Source organism: Podarcis pityusensis (assembly GCF_964106645.2).
Source record: "Podarcis pityusensis genome assembly, chromosome: 3".
Classification (NCBI taxonomy): domain Eukaryota; kingdom Metazoa; phylum Chordata; class Lepidosauria; order Squamata; family Lacertidae; genus Podarcis; species Podarcis pityusensis.
The window spans coordinates 80,562,054-80,583,401 of NC_138026.1; the positions used below are offsets into that span (position 1 = coordinate 80,562,054).

General features: G+C 41.0%; 1 protein-coding gene across 7 annotated transcripts in view; it reads right to left on the bottom strand.

Annotated features, from left to right (window-relative positions):
- SMYD3 (SET and MYND domain containing 3) overlaps positions 1-21,348 on the bottom strand; it is a 362,731-nt gene that overhangs the window by 318,192 nt on the left and 23,191 nt on the right. For 6 of the 7 annotated variants that reach the window (XR_013983608.1, XR_013983609.1, XR_013983610.1 and 3 more), the window contains exons 2-4: positions 11,677-11,740; positions 6,853-6,960; positions 5,425-5,482 (exon numbers count right to left, since the gene is read on the bottom strand). Coding sequence is in view for 3 of the 7 variants with exons in the window: in XM_080997768.1 (XP_080853894.1) it covers positions 5,425-5,482; positions 6,853-6,960; positions 11,677-11,740 (230 nt within the window). In the remaining 4 variants the exon portion in view is untranslated. The remainder of the gene's footprint in view (positions 1-5,424; positions 5,483-6,852; positions 6,961-11,676; positions 11,741-21,348) is intronic. The other variant, XM_080997769.1, reaches the window with a different exon arrangement.

Genomic DNA, 21,348 nt, shown 5'->3' on the forward strand with positions numbered 1-21,348 from the left:
CTTAAGAAAGTCCATTGAACTATACACCCCCAGGGAAATGTAGTGCTACTACACTTGTGTGCTTGTATTACAGCTTTCCCTTGGAAGTGGCCCCATGGTCCTCTTTCCTTCCGTTTTTACATTTTAAGAACAGGATATTATATTTTTTTAAAGAACCTATTCAGCCCAAAGGAGCACAATGCACATTGCAGAATTTATTGATTTATTTCAGAGACAGGCAGACAGTATTAACTTCACCCATCGCTGAAGCAAAACCACCTCTGGGATGGAGAGTAGCAACCGTTTAAGAATGCAATGTGGGGGACATTTCAGTTCAGGACAGATGCATACAAGAATAATATATCCGTCCAAAACTTTAGGGACAATTTAGAGAATCAAAAAACAGAGGGCAATTATCCAGACTGGAATCTGGCCAAGATGTCAGAATTAAACATTGTCTGAGAAAATTTGTCGCATAAGAGTTTTCACAGCAAGTGATCAGAAGCTAACTTTCCCATCTCACACTGAAGACAAAGGAAGTAAAAAGTGAAATGATATCGAGTAAACAAATTGTTTTAATTTTCTGGGGTTTAGAAAATGAAAATTGTTCCATTTCCGGGAAGATAAACGCTGCAAGAAGTATGGCTATGAATAGTGTATGCAGCCCCTTTTTTCACATGTTATACTAAAAGGACCACTGAGCCCCATTCCCACCATCAGTGCATATGATGGTGAATATTGCGGAAGCAGGATACAAAGAAGAAGAAAACTTGCTTTTAAATAAAACGGACATTTCTAGGCAGATGCAGGAAAAAATAAAATGATTTAAATGCCACATGTGAATACTACCTTTGTGGTGCAATTTTAAGCATGCTTATTTGGAAATAAGTTAAAATCAGGTCAATGATCTTTGGACTGTAGTAAGATGTTGCCATGGGGGCTCTTGTGGGCAGAAAGGTGATAAAAAAACCCTACTAATACTAATAGTAATACAGTGGTACCTTGGTTCTCGAATGGCTTCGTAGTCGAACAACTTGAAACCTGAATGCTGCAAACCCAGCAGTAACCTTTTTGGAAGCCGAACATGCTCCGTTTTGAGTGTTACACTTCAGAATTGAGTGCCACACTTCCATTCTGAGAGCTACGCTGAGATCTGTCTGTTTTTGCTATTTATTTTGCATTTTTGTTTGGGGGGCTTTTTTTTTTTTTCATTTTTGTGACTGTGTGGAACCCAGTTCAGCTATTGATTGATTGACTGTGTGACTGCAGAAATGGATCAAAGCTGCAAAGTACAGTACATTGTTTATTGCTTTCATTTTATGGATCAATGGTCTCGTTAGATAGTAAAATTCATGTTAAATTGCTGTTTTATGGGTTGTTTTTAAAAGTCTGGAACGGATTAATCCATTATGCATTACTTTCTATGGGAAAGCACGCCTTGGTTTGGTATGCTTTGGTTTTTGAACGGACTTCCGGAATGGATTAAATTTGAGAACCAAGGTACCACTTTAATAATGTGTACTGATTATATATTCCTAAAAATCCTTCATCAGCCCATCATTCAACAGTGGCTGAAAGTAGTATAGGGCAGTGTTCCCCAACCCCCGGGCCGCGGACCGGTGCCAGTCCGTGGATCAATCGGCACCGGGCCGCCCGAGGAACTTCAAATCATTTCACTGTGGCGGGCGGCCGAGGCGCAGAGCATTGCGCCCTCTCAAGCCCGCCCATTGTGTGACAATAGCAAATGAAAATTCGCTATTGTTACACTGATGCTCCTCCTGGCCAATCAGGGAGCGGGTCCTCCCACTTCCTGATTGGCCGAAAGGCAAACCTCACGCCATTGGCCGAGGAGGAGGCGCCACGGAGGATTGAGGACTCGAGGTCGGAGACGCGGGGACTGAAGAGAAGCTGCCGTGAGGTAAGTGCACGGAGGGGGGGACTCAGAACTATCAAACGGAAAGAGGAGCAGCAATGGTTTTATTAGAATGCCCTCTCATTCACCCAGGCCTATTGCACTTATTTAGGTCAACAACTCCTGGGTCAAATGTGTTTGTGCGAGTTCAGGCATAAGTTGAGGAGACTCAGCACTATGGCGCGATGATCTCTGTATTGAAAGGGGGAATGCTGGGGCATCTCTGTATTGAAAGGGGCACGCTGGCATCTCTGTATTGAAAGGGGAACGCTGGCATCTCTGTATTGAAAGGGGCATGCTGGCATCTCTGTGTTGAAAGGGGGCACAGTCATCTTTTGTGATTTATATATGTATTTCACAGTTATTTTGATACACTGGTCATATATTTAAAACACTGATCACATTTTTGCGTTGATAGTTTTTTGATTTACATTCAGATTTAGGTGACATCTGGAGCTGAGCGGTTGCAAGCAGCAGTGGAGTGAAGAGAAAGAGAAGGTATCACTCTTCTAGCTCTTCTATCTGATCACCGGTACTCATGTGTACTGACGTGTTATTGTGTCTGCTTTAACCCACAAATTAGCAAAAATGAGTATGAAACAGACATCGTTAGAAAGTTTCCTTGGGAAGAAGAAAAGGCCCAGTGAACAGACAGAAGAAGAGCCTTCAACATCAAAGAAACATGCAACTTTTAACAGACAGTACCATGAGTCCTATTTGAAATATGGATTTATCGGGACAGGTGATTCCCACGCATCAAAACTGCTCTGCATAGTTTGCGGCGAGAAGCTCTCTAATGAGGCAATGAAACCTTCAAAACTGCTTCGCCACTTGACCGCCAAGCACCCTGGCATAAAAGACAAGCCCCTGGAGTATTTTGAAAGAAAAAAATGGGAGCACGAAGCACAGAAGATATTTATGAGGGCCACCACATCAATAAAGGAGAATGCACTGAGAGCATCATATTTGGTGGCTAACCGCATTGCTAAGGCTAAAAAGCCATTTACTATTGGTGAAGAATTGATCTTGCCCTCCACTAAAGACATTTGCCATGAACTTCTAGGAGAGGCTGTATAATGGTATGGGGTTGCTCGTGCGTAAGTTGCCGCCTCTCCTGGCTATGTTGCCTTGTTAAACCTTTCTGTCTGGACAGCCCTTCAATTCGTGGCGTTTCTTAAACCTTTTCCAACATAAAAGTTGTTTGACACCCAGTCTCCTCCTACTTTCTCTGCGCGGAAGTCTTCTGCGCAGGGAGGGCGTGGGTAGTGGAGGACCAGTGCTCTCCCTGCTGGTGTCCGGTGAAGAGTCTGGGAGCCCTCTCTCCGATTCCCCCATCTGCCCCTCCTTATTCCTGGTGTTGCACTGAATTGCTTCCCCATCTGCTGAGCTGCCTCTCTCCCTGCTGGGCCCTTCTCCAGCATCATTAGAGAGCCTCCCCTCCACCTCTAGCTCCGATGTCAGTTCCCTGACAGGCTGCCGTGGAAAAGATAGCACATGTGCCTTTGTCAGCTAGCACTGTGACTAGGCACATTGAGGAAATAGCCAAAGACACTGAGGCACAATTGTTGGAGAGGATTAATACATCACTGTGGTATGCACTCCAGGTTGACGAATCTACAGATATCGACAACAAGGCACTACTACTTGTTTATGTGCGATATCTATATCAGGAGGATGTGCATGAGGATTTGTTATGTGCACTATCTTTGCCAACCAACACCACAGGAGCAGAACTGTTCAAGTCACTGGATGGTTATATATCAGAAAAACTGAAATGGTCCTTTTGTGTCAGCATACGCACAGACGGAGCTGCTGCCATGACCGGACGACTGTCTGGTTTAACTGCTCGGATTAAGGAGGTTGCACCTGAGAGTGAATCTACGCATTGTCTCATTCACAGGGAAATGCTGGCAAGCCGAAAAATGTCACCGGAATTTAACAGCGTATTGATGGATGTCGTTAAAGTTATTAACCACATCAAAGCACACGCACTTAACTCGCGCCTGTTTGAGCAGCTTTGTGAGGAGATGGACGCAGAGTACAGATGCCTTCTCTTATACACAGAAATAAGATGGTTATCCAGAGGAAAATTGCTAACCAGAGTATTTGAATTACGAGAGCCATTGCAAACATTTCTCTCAGAAAAGAAGACACCGCTGGCAGCACATTTCAGTGACAAGGTATGGGTCGCAAAACTGGCTTACCTGTGTGACATATTCAGCCTGCTCAATGAACTCAATCTGGGCCTTCAGGGGAAAATGACAACTGTTTTCAAGTTGTCAGACAAAGTAGCTGCATTTAAAGCCAAACTGGAGTTGTGGGGACGGCGCGTGAACAGAGGCATTTTGGACATGTTTCAGACATTAGAAGGGATTGTAGGCGAGACTGAGCTTGAACATTCATTCTGCCAGTTGGTGCACGATCACCTGTCTTTGCTTTTAAAACAGTTTGAGCGCTACTTCCCAACCACAAAAGACCCACGAACTGGTAAGGAATGGATCCGCGACCCATTTGCCAACAAATCAGGCGAATCTAGCATGTCTATGCAAGAAGAAGAACAACTGCTGGAGATTGCAAATGACGGTGGCCTTAAAACTACGTTCAAGACAACCACTCTGCCGATGTTCTGGATTCAAGTCATGGCGGAATACCCTGAGATTGCCACCACAGCACTTAAATCCCTATTGCCATTTCCGACAACCTATCTGTGTGAAGCGGGGTTTTCTGCAGTGACAGCAACCAAAACAAAACAACGGAATAAACTGGACATAAGCAACACACTTTGGGTGTCATTGTCTCCTATTACCCCCAGATGGAACCGTCTCATTGCAAAGAAACAAGCTCAGGGTTCTCATTGATTTGGCATTCTAGTGAGTTAAATAAAATAGATCACTTTGTATTCATTTTTTGGTGTAGCTGTATTTTATTTTGAAGGCATGTTTAAATACAATTAAATTAAAATTATTAAATCAAAACAAGCGGGCCACGGAAAAATTATCAAACATTTACCGGTCCGCGGCGATAAAAAGGTTGGGGAGCACTGGATAGGGCATCCTCAAGAAGGTGATGGAACAAATTACCAAGAAGCTCGCAAAATATTAGAGTAATGAGTAATGAGCATAAGAGCAGTATAAGCATAAGAGCAGTCCTGCTGGATCAGGCCAAAGGCACATCCTGTTCTCACAGAGGACAACCAGATGCCAATGGCAGAGGGAATAAATGGATTCCAGTACAGAAGAGCTGCTTATCCGCAATGCCAGAAACATTTGTTCTTTGATTTCCAATGGTCTGTATTTTTCTTCTAAATCACTTCTAAAATTAAATCCAAAAGCACTGTACAACCCAAAAATGAAAACATATTAGTTAGCGTAAAAAAACAAAAACACAAACTCGAAAAACAATCCTTCTAGCTCTTCTCTCAGGTGTTACTTAGTCGAGTCAAGATTTAAGTTCCAAGAGGAAGTTAAATCTCAGGATGCTACACAGTAAACATGGGAAGCATTTACAAAAAAGTAGGGCTAACGTCTACTTACTTGACTGAAGATCAGAAAGAGAGTAGAGCTCTTCAGATGGACATGTTGATTGTCTTAACTGGTGAGCATAATAATAATGAATTAAAAGGATGGCAGACGAAATCATTAACTCAATTTTTAATCATTCTTTTAATACTTTATGTATAGCACTAAAAGAGCAATCATTAGCATTAATCCGTTCTTGTTCTTATTTGTGAAAACATTAGTAGCATTTTGTTGTAAGTTACAACTCATTTATTTTTATTCTCTTGATTTTCACACCTTGCTTTGCAGAACACATTTCACCCATATGCTCCACTGAGTTCCACACTGAGTCAAGCACAGCTGAGGTTGCTGTTACAAACCTTTTTGAATTCATTCACTGACACAAGGTATTTATTTTACTGATATGCAACATTTGTGACCATTTGTGAACATGTGCAAAAGAAGCTCCCTTGAAACTGATGTCAGACGATGAGCCTCCCATAGCTCCCTGAGCTGTGAAAATTTTGAAACGACATATGAATAAACATACAACTTCTGGATTCATCTAAGATCAAGCTAAGGACTAAACTCTGAAGCCAGCACTAAGTACACAAATTCCAGCAATTATAACCTTTACAGCAAGTTTGATTCCGTCAGGACTTCAATGCTGCTTACTCATATTACTATTCTGATGCAACTTGCTTGCATTTTATGACATGTATTACTTATGAATTTATTCTTCTGAAGTATAGTCTGTCCTTCTGCTTCTGCATTTCCATCCCAGTGCCTAAGGATACATTTGTAATAAATACAAAAGCGGTTCACACAAATGTGACCGTTTTCTGCCTTTTTGCATGCATGTATCTTAAAAGTTGAGTAAGTAATGGCACAATAGTTTCATCCCTGCTGCCAATTGCAGAGGATAATGCAACATGAACAGAAGCTACCTACATCCATGTAGGCAGTCAATTCAAGAAGTTCCACTCGAGGTCATTAATATGCCAGGCTCTCACTGGCAGGGAAGGAAATTTGCTTCGGCAAGGAGCATAAGGAAACTTGGGCGGCCAGTTCTTATTCTAGCCTCTCCCCAACAAGAGCTATTATGAAGCTGTTAAGTTGTGGGTGAATATATCAGACGACACAGCGATTCTTCAAACAGCTCTTGTTTATTCACAGGCCAGAACAGAACTGAACTGAAGGGTTCAGCCAGCCTGCTTATATAGAGCTCCACTAGAACGCAACAGTAACCATTTTCTGTAACTATCCAATCACCGAACGTCATTTTCGATCCCTTATTTGCATATGTGGACCTAAACTATCTACAGTATCCCCCTGCTGGCCCAGGGTGAGAACTTCAGTACATAACAGAAGCAATAACAACTCTGTGAAATATAGGCCTCCTCAGCCACAGAGTCAGGGCAGACACCTTTTCAAGGATCAATCACAGGTAGAAAGTTTACTTACTAGTTTGAAAATGATCCTGCCAACAAGCCTCACTGAGTCTGGGGGGAAGTTAGGCTCAATGCTCTTAATACACTTGCATTCCCGTTTGTGGTCCTGCCAGGCTTCTTTCTACAAGTTGCGAGAAAACAGAAGTTATTTTGCCAGTAAACTTTTCAGATATTGAAATATAATAAATATGAATTATTACTGCAAGAGACCAGTGCACAGATAAAAGTGATTTTGCGCAAGCATAAGAATATTTGGATCCAAGCCACTGATTATGGTTGGACATATGGTTTTTGCAAGAAATGCTGTTGAAACACTCGGTCTATTTTTACAGTAAGGTATTAATTGTTATTAGAACTACCAACCATTTAAATGTTTTAGCTGATCAACCATCTGTCTTTTACATCTAAATAATTTTGCATATTACCCAAACCTCAGTATAAGTGAGTTTGTAGGATTCTGGAGACATATTAGAATTTAAGCAAAATTCTACCACTGTGTATTAAATGAAAATATTTTCCCTATTTCTGTAATATAAAAAGTGCCCTTCCATTTTAAGCTCTCTGCCAAAATTTCACCCCACTGATTAATTAACTAAAACTATCTGTGCAGGAAAAAACACAACCCACATACAGTACTAACAACTTCCCTATATAATTGTTACTTTTCTTCTTTCAACTGTTTTACAGACTAAGCTACTCTGCCAGGATACTGGGACCTACCAACACATGTGCTGAAAGGAGTTCTGGACAAAAGTATTTTCTGAGATCTCACTCATAATCAGGCAAACAATTCATCCCCTCCCCTTGTTTGACTCTTTTGAATTTGTAAATTTGGGTCAAGATCTGAATAACAAGGAACTGATCTCACATCTTTCAACTGCAGCCTAGGCCAGAACTGCTAAGTTTGGGAAGAACTTTGATTTCAATAATCTGAACTATTAGACTATGTCAAGACTTGGTAAATCAGCGTTATTATAAAAAAATCTCACATAAGCTAAAAATGTCCGGGTGCCAAAGTGCTCAAAATTGTTTCTTCACCATTTGGTTTAATTTTATTTCATATACAAACTGGAGTGTTATATCCCACAGGTCTATGTAAATGTCTGAATTTAGTTTATTGATACTTTTATCTTTTCTGAAACAGAAATTTGTAATTGTTTTGATTTAGAGACCTTGTAATCATAAACTATACCTCCTTTCCCCATATTTCCTAATCAGCAATTGTAACAACTTATTATTTTTAAAGTAATTTTTCTTCCATTATTACTCCCCCCCCGCAACCTGTCAGTTGTTATAATAAATAAATGAAAAAACTACAAACAAACTGGTCAATATTAACTATGATTAGCTTCAAACAAGCAAATTTCAAACCATGGTGTGTGAAGCTTGCTTGTTTGAAATGAACTGCTGGTAAAATTAAGCACAATTTCAGATCTAGGTGAGACCTGTGAATAATCAATTAATGAAGCAGAAGCTTACGTACTCCTCTTCCCAGCTGCATGGGAGGGAGGGAAGTGGTAGCTCATAAGTGTGTGTCACCAACATAAAAGTATGTCACCAACATAAAAGTTTGGAAAGCTCTGGTTCAGAGTAACATCTGAATCTAGCCAATATGTACCAATATCCTACATTCATAGATGAGTGTGGATCCCTAAAGTAGACAAAACAGACCATTTAAGCAGATAAGGAGGTATTTGGGGGCATCTAAAATACCTCCTAAAGAGAGTGGGAACCCCAGAACTAGCCTGATGAAGACTGATCACATTCAGTGGTCACAGAAAGATGACTGACTCTTCGGAGGGGTACATAAAACAGGGTAGGAAGGGAATGGATTGTCCTGGAGGCAGGGCTGACTAACTAGAACACTCAAACAGCAGTAATCAGTCAACACTGCAACATTTTGTTGCAGGTCCCTCTTATTTTTCTCTAAATCTGATCTCCTATGGAAAAATGAATAGGAACAAATCTCTGCCTTTTGTAAGATGCCGTTCTTTTCAGTGGAGCTTTCTGCTTTGCAGCAACTCTGATCCTGGCCCAATGGAATCAGTAATCCTCTCCTCAGAATATTTATGTTCAGCCTCCAATTTTGACTGTCCCTTGATTTCTACCTCAAAAAGATTTTTCTGGGTTTTCGTTGTTGCTGCTGCTGCTATGCCAGATTTCTGCTTAAGGTTTTGCACAGAGGCTGGCAGGCAGGCAGACAACAGAAGCAAGAGGCATGACATGGGATTAAGGAGTGCCACTACACACAAATCTGCAAGAGCAGCTGAATGGACAAAAAGCATTTCTGTTTCTGGCACATGAAATAGTGGCTTAAAATTATACAGCTCATATTTTAATTTCACCCTTGCTCTCTTTGAACTAGGCCTGCACCAAAGGGTCACAATATTTTCAGTGTGAAAGAAATATTTTTGGAGAAGCCAAAATGGCCCCTAAATCAATCCTCAGTGCACACCTTCCAGAGTTGTTTGTACGTTGTTCACTACCCAACGGGTGAATCCTTGTGTGCCATTATTTTTAAGGGGTGGCTTCTTTATTCTGCCAACACAATTCCGGCCACTCTGAGATCATGTAATCAATGTGAAGATGTCACAACATCTTAAGTCAGAGGAAAGAGTCAGGGTTTCAGGTTCAATCCGCAACATCTCCAGCTAAAAGGGCTCTTGATAAGAAGCTAGAAGCACCCCTGCCAGACCTTACTGGGCTAGATGGACCAAAGGTGTGACTCAGTATAAGGTATATTCCCATACAAGAAATATGTAAAATAACTAAGCAAGTATTAGACATCACCCCAGAATTGGCCCTACTAAACATCTTCCAAGACAACAATGCCCATTTACGCCACAAAGAACTCATAACCCACCTACTTTCAGCAGCCAGAAACACCATAACCAGACACTGGAGAGACCTGTCAGGAATAAGCATGGACCAATGGTACCAAATAGTATGGGAAATAGCCCTACTAGAAAAATTAACCAATAAACTGAAACTGACACGGGGACAAACAGAAGAAGACACCTTTACCCTGGTATGGCTCCCCTTTATCACATACACAGCCCAACAAGACAATGACAATAATCCACCAACAGCATACAAATCAATATAGCTAACCTGATCCAAAACACCCACCCACCCCACTCACACACCAAAACAAAGATCACCACAGCCAATCACAAACAAACAACCACAGCCTGGGCCAACCCCAACCTCTCTCACCACCAAAGGAACACAAATGAACAGCAGAGAACCTGCACGAGCAACGCTGACACCAAACCCTACATACATTAAGCAAAATAGAAACATCGCCACCCGACCCCACCCCCACCCATCTTCCCCACCCCACCCCTTCCCCCCCTAATGTCTCAACAAATGAAACTGATTTGTAAAAATGTTACATGGAAAAAATATGAGAGACATTACACATACTTCTGTAAAACAAGAAAATCTTTAATAAAAAAAAAAGTATAAGGTATATTCGTATAATTCACATACCCAAACAGATTTGACTTCATGATGCTAGAAAGCCATTTCAAAGTGAAGGTGTGCACAGAAGCTTAACCAGGCCATCTCTCAAAAACTGCTGAAAGGGCGGGTGGTGCATTTAGCTTATTGTGCAAGTTTTTGTGAAAAGTTCCCACTCTCAACTTGGTTTTATTCCCCCTCACAAATAATTGTTTTGGACTTCACTGAAAGTTCACCCTTCTAACTTATCTGCTGTTTCGCATGGACTACAAAGTGAGAGCTATCAGAATATAACTGTAACTCAAAGTATCCAGAAAACAAAGGTTATATGAATCCAGTTTCTTTCACCCTAAATAAACAGTCGTGTCTCTAATCATTAAGACATCATTCTGCATAACGTAGCTGTACTGGCATGTTCCTCCCGAGCCAACTAAAATTGTTCTTTGAAGCCAGCCTTTATCTGACATGCTTTGTTCCTAAAATAAATGCTGGGAAGGAGTTTAAAATATGCTAGAAGTGACACTGAGATGATCAACTGTTTATGCAGCCTTTAAAGGAGCAAGGAGATGAAATATGCAACATCACACAATATCGTGTGTCTCATTCTTCTAATCTTAGCAGTGCTTTTTAAAGTTAGAAAGACATTGGAATCACATCTTTATGATCACTGCCAATTTGAATCCATTCACATCGTGAATACGGACTGCTTACAAACAGGCATAGCCTTCCCTAGTTTAGGCACTGTCATGGCTGCACCTGCTGCTGCAAAAGAACCCAGAAACCTTGTTTGTATTTTGCATGAACAGTTTAAATTGGCGAAGTCCGGCCAACGTAACATAGTGCTTTACTTCTGGTTGCATTTTTAGGCAGGTATTTGGTTTGGTTTTTGTTATGGCTAAGTATTATTTAGTTTTTTAGTACCAGTTAATTTGTATACCGCTTCATATTTCAATAGAACTGTCTAACCAGCTAACAAATCCTAGCAAAAAAGAACCAGTACATAAGAAATGCAAAGCAAATTCCACATTCAAAACCTAAGAATACTACTATTACTACTACTACTACTAATAATAATAATAATTCATTTTTAAGTAACATAATTCAATATATCAGTGTACATAAGTAAATTAACCAAGAACCACAAAAACAAAACAAATACAGAACATAAAAATATATAAAGTTACATCAAAATGCAACATAATGACACTGTACCATTAAAAAAATTCATTGTGCATGTGCATGCATGTATAATTTTTGCTGGCCATGACAACCAATTTCCTAGATCTTAAGAAGAGTTAATGGGGAAAATATCAAGGCTAAAAGGGTAACATATTTGCATTATTCATTTGCAGCTAATTATCAGAGTAATGATTACCTGGCAACGTACATCACAGTATCTTGCAACTTTGCACTGAGAACACCTAAGTAGTCGATCCTTCCTGTTGCAAAGGAAAAAAAGGGGGGGTGAAATACTTTGAATATTTAAGACAAATAACTTTCAGGTAAACTTTTAAAAAGTATGAAAAGCCTAATGCTAGAGTAGCAGTCCACAATCCAGGGAGCATTTTTAGAGCCAAGTTTCAAAGTTGGTTTTTGAAATGGTTTATAAGGCTGCTTAATGGAGTGAACTGACAAACCTGCACTTTTTAGCTTCCTAGGTTGTGGTTCTAGGAAACAGCATTCTTTGCTACTGACAACTAGGCAAGCTGTTTTGTGGTCTGGCTCTTCATCTGAAATAAAAACTGCAGAGAAACAACTTGTGTCCTTGTGGTTGTACACATCACCTTTGTATTGTGCCCAGTTGTGTTTCCTAAAGTCTCAATAAAAAGGAACTTGAGAATTCTAGGTCAAAAAAATGACCTAGAATATTTACAACTTGTATTTTTGTATGTTCAATGGGCATAAAGTTAATTATTTTAACTCTGTTTGATTATTAAACAATATACAAGATGGAAAGTCTCAAAAAAATAAAAAATAAACAAGATGGAAAGTCTCAAAATCCAATATTCATGCTCCGCTTGAACAATTTACAGCTTTTGTATCCTGTATGTAAATAATTCATAATATTTATAGGGGCTCTTCAAGCAATACCTGTTTGCTGTAAAATGAAATGCTACAATCCGGGTAGAATATATTTTACCTTTTATTGGGTGCAACAGTAAATAAAAGAAATAACCTTTTTATTTTATTGTTCTCTTCTCATACAGTCAACTATGTTTGTGTTAAACTATGTTTAACATAGGAGAAATCCCAAGCTGATTTGCAGTAAACAACACAGTGGGATATGGCTGGCCTTTTGAGGTCAAAAACGTGATATTCCATTGCAAGCTAAAATTCAGTAAATCTTAGTCCATATTTTATCTGCCTTAAGCAAAATTCTTGCTGTGAATCTGTAGGCGCATTGAGTTGCGGCATATATTTGTACTCTGAATTCCCCATCAATATAAAATAGCATTAAAGTTCTATCTAAATTGTTCCAGGGTCTGTAAGGCACTTGGGAAGGGGGCATACAATCAAAAGAGATGGGGAATTTAAACTAGAGGTGTATTTGTATACCGTTATGACGCTTGGTAGAAGTGCTTTTTTATATAATTCCTATTGTTTTCTAAGTAATAAAAACATGTCATTTAGTCCTTCAGTTAGCATGCTCAACAAAACACCCCAAAATATAAGTGAAGAAATAAATGACTAAAATATTATCAATTAAAAAAAATATCTTTCCAGTGTGTGCTTTTAACTGGAACACTTAAGTAGGGTTACAAAACTTTTAGTAGATTGATCAGTTAAATCAAAAGTAGCTCCAAACTCATATGGCAGCAGATTTTTTTCTGATTAATTAATTAAGTAATTAAAAGCCACATTCCGTACTGACAATCTGCCAGCTGAGGTCCATGGAGCTGTCAAAGGGCTCATATACAAGGAGAATGCAACAGCAGGTATACCACAGGAACATCCCAGATATGCCGTCAGAACAAAGTTGTTTGCCTCTGAAGATACACAGCGGGAGACAGGCTGCAGCTGTGGGCAGAAGGCAGGTAGGATGGAGATGTCATATATCCTGTGCCCCTTCATCCCACAGTCATGCTCTCCAAATGATCTAACTTTACACCAGCCCCTCACATAGTGCAAATAAGGGGAGAAATTTTAAAATCTGCCTCTGAATCAAAGACTGAGCCACACCCATGTCACCATGACAGAGTATAATATACGGTATAACAAAGCACCAACACATAGCGCAGCGCCCGTATATGAACCCCAGACAGGGAGCTCATAACGCAGATCACAGGGCACACAAAGCGATGGCAGAAAAATTCAGTTTGCTGAGGTGCTAACTTGAATAAAATATTGGGGTAAACCCCGCCCTGCATTACTGATCACATGACACCGTGCACGCACAGCATTTGATGGACCCGGCCCCTTCAAATATTTTATTGGGGATCTGAAGACCCCTCGACCCCTAGGAGGTGACTCCCACGGTTCCACTTGGTAAGACATGGGGTGTGATGCAAGCATCGCTGAAGACACAAGGGAATGAATGAATGAAATTTATCACGGTCCCAGACCAGATTCACATTCCGTACTAAGCAAACATAAAACACAATAGAATTAAGACACAAGGGAAGTATACTTGTTAGGTTGTGGGTGAACATATTAGACGACACAGCGATTCTTCAAACAGGTCTTGTTTATTCACAGGCCAGAACAGAACTGAACTGAAGGGTTCAGCCAGCCTGCTTATATAGTGCTCCACTAGAACGCAACAGTAACCATTTTCTGTAACTATCCAATCACTGAACGTCACTTTCAATCCCTTATTTGCATATGTGGACCTGAGTGAAAACTATCTACAGTATCCCCCTGCTGGCCCAGGGTGAAAACTTCAGTACATAACAATACTGCTAGGAGCTGGAACAGGCACAACCCACTCTGGACCAATCAGTTTTGTTTGGGTTCAGATTCAAGATGTCCACTGTGCTAGTAACTACAGGGCCAGGGCTGGCTCAGTCATGAAGTGGGGTGAAGCCGTCACCTGAGGCAGCGGAAGCCCAAGAGGCAGTGCTCATGAAGGCACTCCACCTGCGCTGCCGCCATGAACACAGAAGCGAGATCTTGCCAGAACCTGCCGCTTTACAGGCGCTGCCATACAACCCAGGTAAGAAAAGCTATGGTGGCAGCACGTTCCTGTTTTGCCTCAACCATTATTATTTTTTTGCCATACTGCCAGCTCTCTACAGCATTTGAACAGTGTGACATCTTGCTAATACAGTACATCTCTCTAGCTAATGTGCAGACCCGATACACTTGATGGAAAGAAGATGGGTGCAAGTAATAGTCTGAACTGCAGGCTCACTCTCCTCTCCCTCTCACTACTTTCATCTTTGAGATTCATATCAGTTATTACTCTCACTATAGTAACAGGTGTGAAAATAAGCAGCAGCTGCATTTCACAGACCATTATTCAGGATCAGCACAAAATTCAGCTGTTTTGAAGTCAAAACATACTGGATCCAAACTCATAAAACCACAGAATTGTAGAATTGGAAGGGACCACAAGGGACATCTAATCTAACCCCCTGCAATGCACTCTGGGGCTCAAACCCATGACCCTCAGATTAAGAGTCTCATGCTGTACCAACTGAGCTATCCCAGAAGTCATATAATATTTCTGAAATAGTTGATATTAACGCCCTGTGCAGGACTTATAGATCTTGATTTTCAAAAACGTAAACCCCAAAGTGATGACAATCAGCATCTTAATTCAATCTGTTTTTCTTGGCTTTATGCCAATGACGCCTACACAGAATTCAGTGAAATCCATTCAGGTTAAAACAGAGGTATTTTGGTTTAACTGGATTGTACATTGGGGTTTCTAGATCACTACAGGATTGTTAAAAATATATTAGATAGCTTAACAGCAAAACTTAAAAAGATAGGTAAGGAGGGACATTGTAGAGATTTTTGTAACTGAAGTACAAAACAAGCAGATAGCAATAACCTTTTTCTCCTCTCACAAGACTAAAACTCGGGGCTACCCAGGACAATGGATTCTGAACAGACACAAGAAGCAACTTCTTAACAGAAAGCAAAACTTAGGAAATTCACTGACACGGTATGTGGAGATGGCCAATAACGTAAGAAGGCTTTAAAAGGGAGTAAGAGAAATGCATGAAACAAAGATCTATTAATGGCTGTCGTGGTGGCTAGGTTTGATGCTTTCAAGGCTTGTTGTGGAGAGGGGGCTTCCTGGAAGCATTTTGTTGGTCATGGTGGGAAACAGACTACTGCAATAGGCAAGACCTTTGGTCCGAGCCATAAAGCTATATCTATGTGAAACTCACCCAGTGGCAGCTCAGGACTTGGCTCACCCATAACTGTGGAGCTAGGCCTCCAGGCAGCTAGCTACAAGCATCAACAGCTTAGTAGAGCTTAGGTGCAAATGTTTGGGTCTTTTGTGGAGGGCCATGTCCTCTATTGTCCCATATGTCAAATAAGCAACATATTTTAGGTAAAGAATAATTATCCAAGTTCTGGTTTTCTTCTTCATCCTGTTTTGATGATGTTAGACAATAGCCAGGATCATTTGTGCAGTGGTCTGGCTAAGATGGTGAACAAGCAAATTTTCTTTCAGTGTAGTATAAGTGATCTTTCAAGGTCCTTTCCCCAGTTGTTGTTTTTTCAGTCTGCATGTTGTCACGTTGCTCCTTCAGATGTCCCACTGCTCTGCGTTATCAGTCATCACAAAAACATCAGCACATCCCTGTGTCTATTACGCTCACTGCTAGAGGCCAGGCTGGCCCTGGAAACGACCTACCTATGAGTCATTTTTCTCCTCTGTGCATGCCTAACCTTTCTTTTCACCGTAGTAACGGTTCAAGCACACAGCGAAGATAAAAGAACAACAGGAGTTTGAGGAGCTATTTAGGACTTTGAAATAAGTTGAGGTGTGTAAGAGTTCAGCAACAATGCATCAATACTGAAAAGAAGATAAATCACGGCATGAGTTACGATTCTGAGGGTCTAATCCAAAGTCCTGTTGAATCAATGGTATGCCTGCAGCATATTTCAATAGGTTTTGGTCCATGCACTCTGTGAACTGCAGTAATTATACAAATGCAGTCTTTATAAAAACACAGGGCTCTCCATTTCCATACAAAGACGTTTTTCAACAATAGTGTCGGAGCTTTACAACAACCTGGTTTGGATCAAGGCCCAACTAGCAGAGCTTTCCATTTTCAAAAAATGCCCGAATCAGATGTCTCTACAAGCTCACAAACAAGGCTATAAGGTGATGGTCATGTGTGCCATTTGCCCCCACCATTGTAAGGATGTGCCTTGTATCTCTCTCTCTCTCTCTCTCTCTCTCTCTCTCTGTGTGTGTGTGTGTGTTTAAAAAAAAAGCTGATCTGTTTCTGAATCGCTCTGTAGTCTCTCAGCTGTAATCTGTGTTTCATGTTCCGAGCTGCTCCATATAAAACAAAGCTCTGTGTTCCCCCATTCACTATAAAGAGGAATCTAAAAACAGCTATAACGCCTTTTGACCAATATGGATGAAATGCACTTTCACTCCATAGCTCCTCCAGAATAGATTAAGCCTGCCAAATTGCTGTCAAATGGGTTCAGAGGCTTTTTGTGGGGGAAGTAATAGGGACTTTTTTCACAATGCCTTGGAGCTGGGATCTGTCTCTTTCTGACCTTAATTAAGAGGTGGTACGTATTTGTGTGTTGTGGGTTTTGGATTTTGCAGCTTCAGATCAGCCTTTCTATCTAGTGGTTGGTTGTGTCCTCCAAGTGACCAATAGGCCTAACAATATGAGACTGCCTAGACTGCTGCCTGCAGAGTTCTGAAGCGCTCAGGGTTGATCTGTGGGTTTTGGATTTTCTTTTCTAAAAAGCAGAGCAATATATGGATTTTTTAAAAACTTAAATGAAAGTTTTAACTTTAAAAATAAAGCCTCCACAGCTGTGCTATAGAATTAAAAAGCAATATGGAGCTCTGCAGTGCTCTGCAGACAACATTTTGAATATCCCTGAAAAGCCCACGGTCCGAGAGGAACATAATGATATCACGGAAATACAGCACAGAAACGGAGCAACGAAGTGACACAAAACTTTGTGCCAATGCACACCATTAGTATAGTGCCACTCTCATCAGGTTATATTTGTTTCCTAAGTTTCCCACCTTTCCTCCAAAGAAGCCAGGGCAGAATTTTGCATCGCACCCCAAGAAGCCCAGGGACCAAACTCCAAAACACAACAGCTGTGCAGCTAATTGTAACATCTGGATTAATTTACCTCTGGACAGGGTAGCATAAGGTTTTGCAGTTCTTTAACCACTGTCCTACACTGGCTGCTACACTGGTGAAACCAAGAACTCTGTAGTGTAACGACACCAGACAAATTCTACTACAGTGGTACCTCGGGTTACATAAGCTTCAGGTTACATACGCTTCAGGTTACAGACTCCACTAACCCAGAAATAGTGCTTCAGGTTAAGAACTTTGCTTCAGGATAAGAACAGAAATCATGCTCCGGCGGCGTGGCAGCAGCGGGAGGCCCCATTAGCTAAAGTGGTGCTTCAGGTTAAGAACAGTTTCAGGTTAAGTACGGACCTCCAGAACGAATTAAGTACTTAACCCGAGGTACCACTGTAGATGTTATGGAGGGAGGGAGAGGAACTAGATCTGTGGCTGTCACTTATATTGGCAGCAATGTGTTGACTGTGGCCCTGAAAGAGAGGGGATTATTTGAACAAGGCCACTCATTGAGTTTCGTAGCTTAGTGGGAATTCAAAACCTGGAATGCTCTCACTTAGAAAAATCCACATTGTAGCCTCTAGTTCATGCTATCTCTGCTGATTCATGATGCAGGGCTAAGGAAGACTGGGGCATTAAAGCAAATATTTAAACAGCTCTGTGTTCTGATACAAGGCACCACCCCGATGTACCTAAAATCTTCTGTTAATGCAGAACTTTTCTGTTTATTTTACTTTACAATCCCTTTTGCAACACTTTCTGTTGGAAACAATTGTGTTAAAATCAAGACTGACGTCACAAGACATGGTTGTCAGAGTTGCTGAATCTGTACGTGAACCAACATGCAATTATTATTCTGCTCTTTGACTTGCAGAGGGTTAGATTCACAGCAGGCATTCAGTGAAAACGTGACAAACCTTTTCTGTTTGCTGCCCCTGCCCCCACCCACCCATATCCTTCTAGTCAGGGTAAGTTCAAATAATTAATATCTCCTTATCTCTCCTCTTCACATGTAACCTTGGGATGATGGTATGCTGCTTTCAAAACCTTTGAGACTAAAAAAAAACAACTGAGGATAAGTGACTTCTGTAAGTAAAACAAAGCCTTAGGCAAATTGGATAAATGCAGAGCAGACCATAGAGTTACTTTAAGGAAAAAAAGTATTATTTCTGTCAATTTACTTTTTAGGTTAGCCTTCACTTTGGGGGGGTTGCTTCAAAGTGCCTTTCAAGGTTATATTGGCGCTCACAAAAGGTTCTTATGGTACCCATTCTACCTGATCAGGGATGGGAAACCTGTGGCCCTCCAGATATTGTTGGACTACAACTCCCATCATCCCAGGCCATTGCCCATGCTGGCTGGGGCTAATGAGAATTAGGAGTCCAATAACGTTTAGATGGCAACAGGTCCCCCAACCCAGTTCTAGGTAATTAAGCATTGCAGCATTTAATTATCTATTTGCTTACTTGTTTTATATCCCAAATTTTGCCTTTGTGTCCAGTTGAAGACCTGCAAGTAAAATCCCATTCTATTATTGTGCTGCAGTATTGCCAGAACGGCCAACCTAGAATCCTCTGATGCCAGACCCAGGTCCTATCCACTGAAGGAAGGAGAAAGGGCAAAGGCGTGCCTGCAGTAAATGAAGGTATCCTTTTTAGTCAGATCAGCAAGGAAGCTACAGGTAAAAGCCTTAATGCAGTTCAGGATTTAATAGCTGACACACTGTAGCCTATTGGTGCAAGGAGTTTTCCTTGGCTAATCTCCTTAGTTTTCCCCTGTAGCCAGCATAAATTTCTGCCTAATCCCTGACTGCCATTCCTCAAATCCTCAGTTCAAGTGCTGCCTGGGGAGCAAGCCAATGTAAGTCTTGCCATCTTTGAACCCTTGTCCGTTTCCGCTCTGCTTGCCTTCCTTGTACAGGTTATAATTATAGCGGTTGCAAAGCATTCATCTGTTACAACTGAGTTAGGACAGTAAACCAGTTTTAGATTATGTGGACAAGGTCAAACTTCAGTTGCACCAACCAGAGAGGAAATCAAGCATAGACGCAAGAATAATCATAGGGTAAACAAACAAATAAACAAATCTATACTAAATAGAGGATGGTATTACAGTGTACCTTTCCTTATAATGTGGAGTAGGTTTTACACCACTACTGAAGCAAAGCATCAATAATTCCTGGAGTAGATGGTTGAAACAGTTCAGTTTCCCATACTTTCAATACACATTCCTTTTTGTGTGCAGCAATGCTAGCATTTGACTTTAAATGGAACTGTAATGTTGAAGCCTCTTTTTTTACATTTTATATATGGAAATCAACAGAAATCTCATGGCACTTATCCAGTAGCTCCCAATGAATCCCATGAATATATCCATGTTTACATTAATGAGAAGGAAAAAGCCAATGATCAGTTGAGTAGCAAAAATCAGTATCTGACAACTGATACTGGTTTGTCAGTTTTAACTAGTAACTAGAGAATATTTTGATCTATAAATTATGCATTTTTCAGGCTCCTGAATTATTGCTGTGGATAAAGCTTCTTATCGCACTTGGTCTATTATGCCTTGCCATCATGGGTATTCATTAGGAACCTGGAGGCTTTTTCCTTTTTCCTTATTTGAAAATCATACATATTTAAGGTTATTTCAGTTCAGACAGGATTTGGTGAGAACCTGGAATAAATTGTCTTCTTGATATGCCAATTTTAATGGGAATTAACCCAGTAACTGGGTGAAATGACTGCACACAGATTTTGATCTTTGTTTTGTTTTTATTATTTTCCTTGAATAAATATGGTTCCTGTGCTAGAAACCTGCCAGATGATAGTCAACACGATTAGGCAGAAGCATGACTGCAATACAGAATCAGAAAAACTGAAAGCAAGTCATGGGTGGCACAGGAAAGGAATATAGTTGCACTATATTGCATACCCCTTCCATCTGTGACCACACCCGTCAACAAGGCAACTTCACACCAGCAGATCTGGCACATGCTATTTCCCTCCCATGGACTTCAGTAGGAGGGAAGAATAGAATATTAAGCAAGCTGCCCACCCACATTGCCATGAACTATGGAGAAAGGACACATTGCATCCAAAGAGAGCACTTCTGTTAGGATTCTTTTCCCGTGTTGCAGTCATGGGATTGTTTTTATCACATGACGGTGTATGTTTTCATTCCACACTGTGGGAAGTCATGGAGACAGGGTGTTTGTATTACTGTGTTTCTGTGATGTAGGACGTTTGTCCTTTGTTCTTTCTCTTTGCCGTCTGATGCTGAAGAGGAAGGAGCTGAGTTACGATGCTCCAAATGTGTATATGTAAATAAACGTAGTTTAGCCAAATGCTGCGCTACTGAGTCTGTACACTGACTGCCTATACTATGCTGATCCTGAAGTGTGCTGATGCCTCTAAGGTATCAGTCGCTGTGAAGTTCAGGCTGGAGAAAGATTTTGAATCTCCCGAACGAACGACCAGGAGGGAGAGAACATGCCAGTCGGGCATGTGTCTCCGCCAGACTCCTACTTGTGTGTAGGACCTCCTGGCAATTATACAAAACAGCCTCCAGAACACAAACAGGAACCTCAACAGAATTCTAACGCTTCTGTGCCTATAGCAGGTAGCCCTGCCTCAGGACTCCAAACACAGAACAACACCCATCAGAGTTCAGCAGGACAACCCAGAATCCCAAGACACACATCTCCCCTCCATGGCTCCTCCTACCCTCTTTTACTACATGTGAATACTATGTCTTGCCTGAACCACATTGTTCGACCTCTGGCCAGCTCAGTTAGA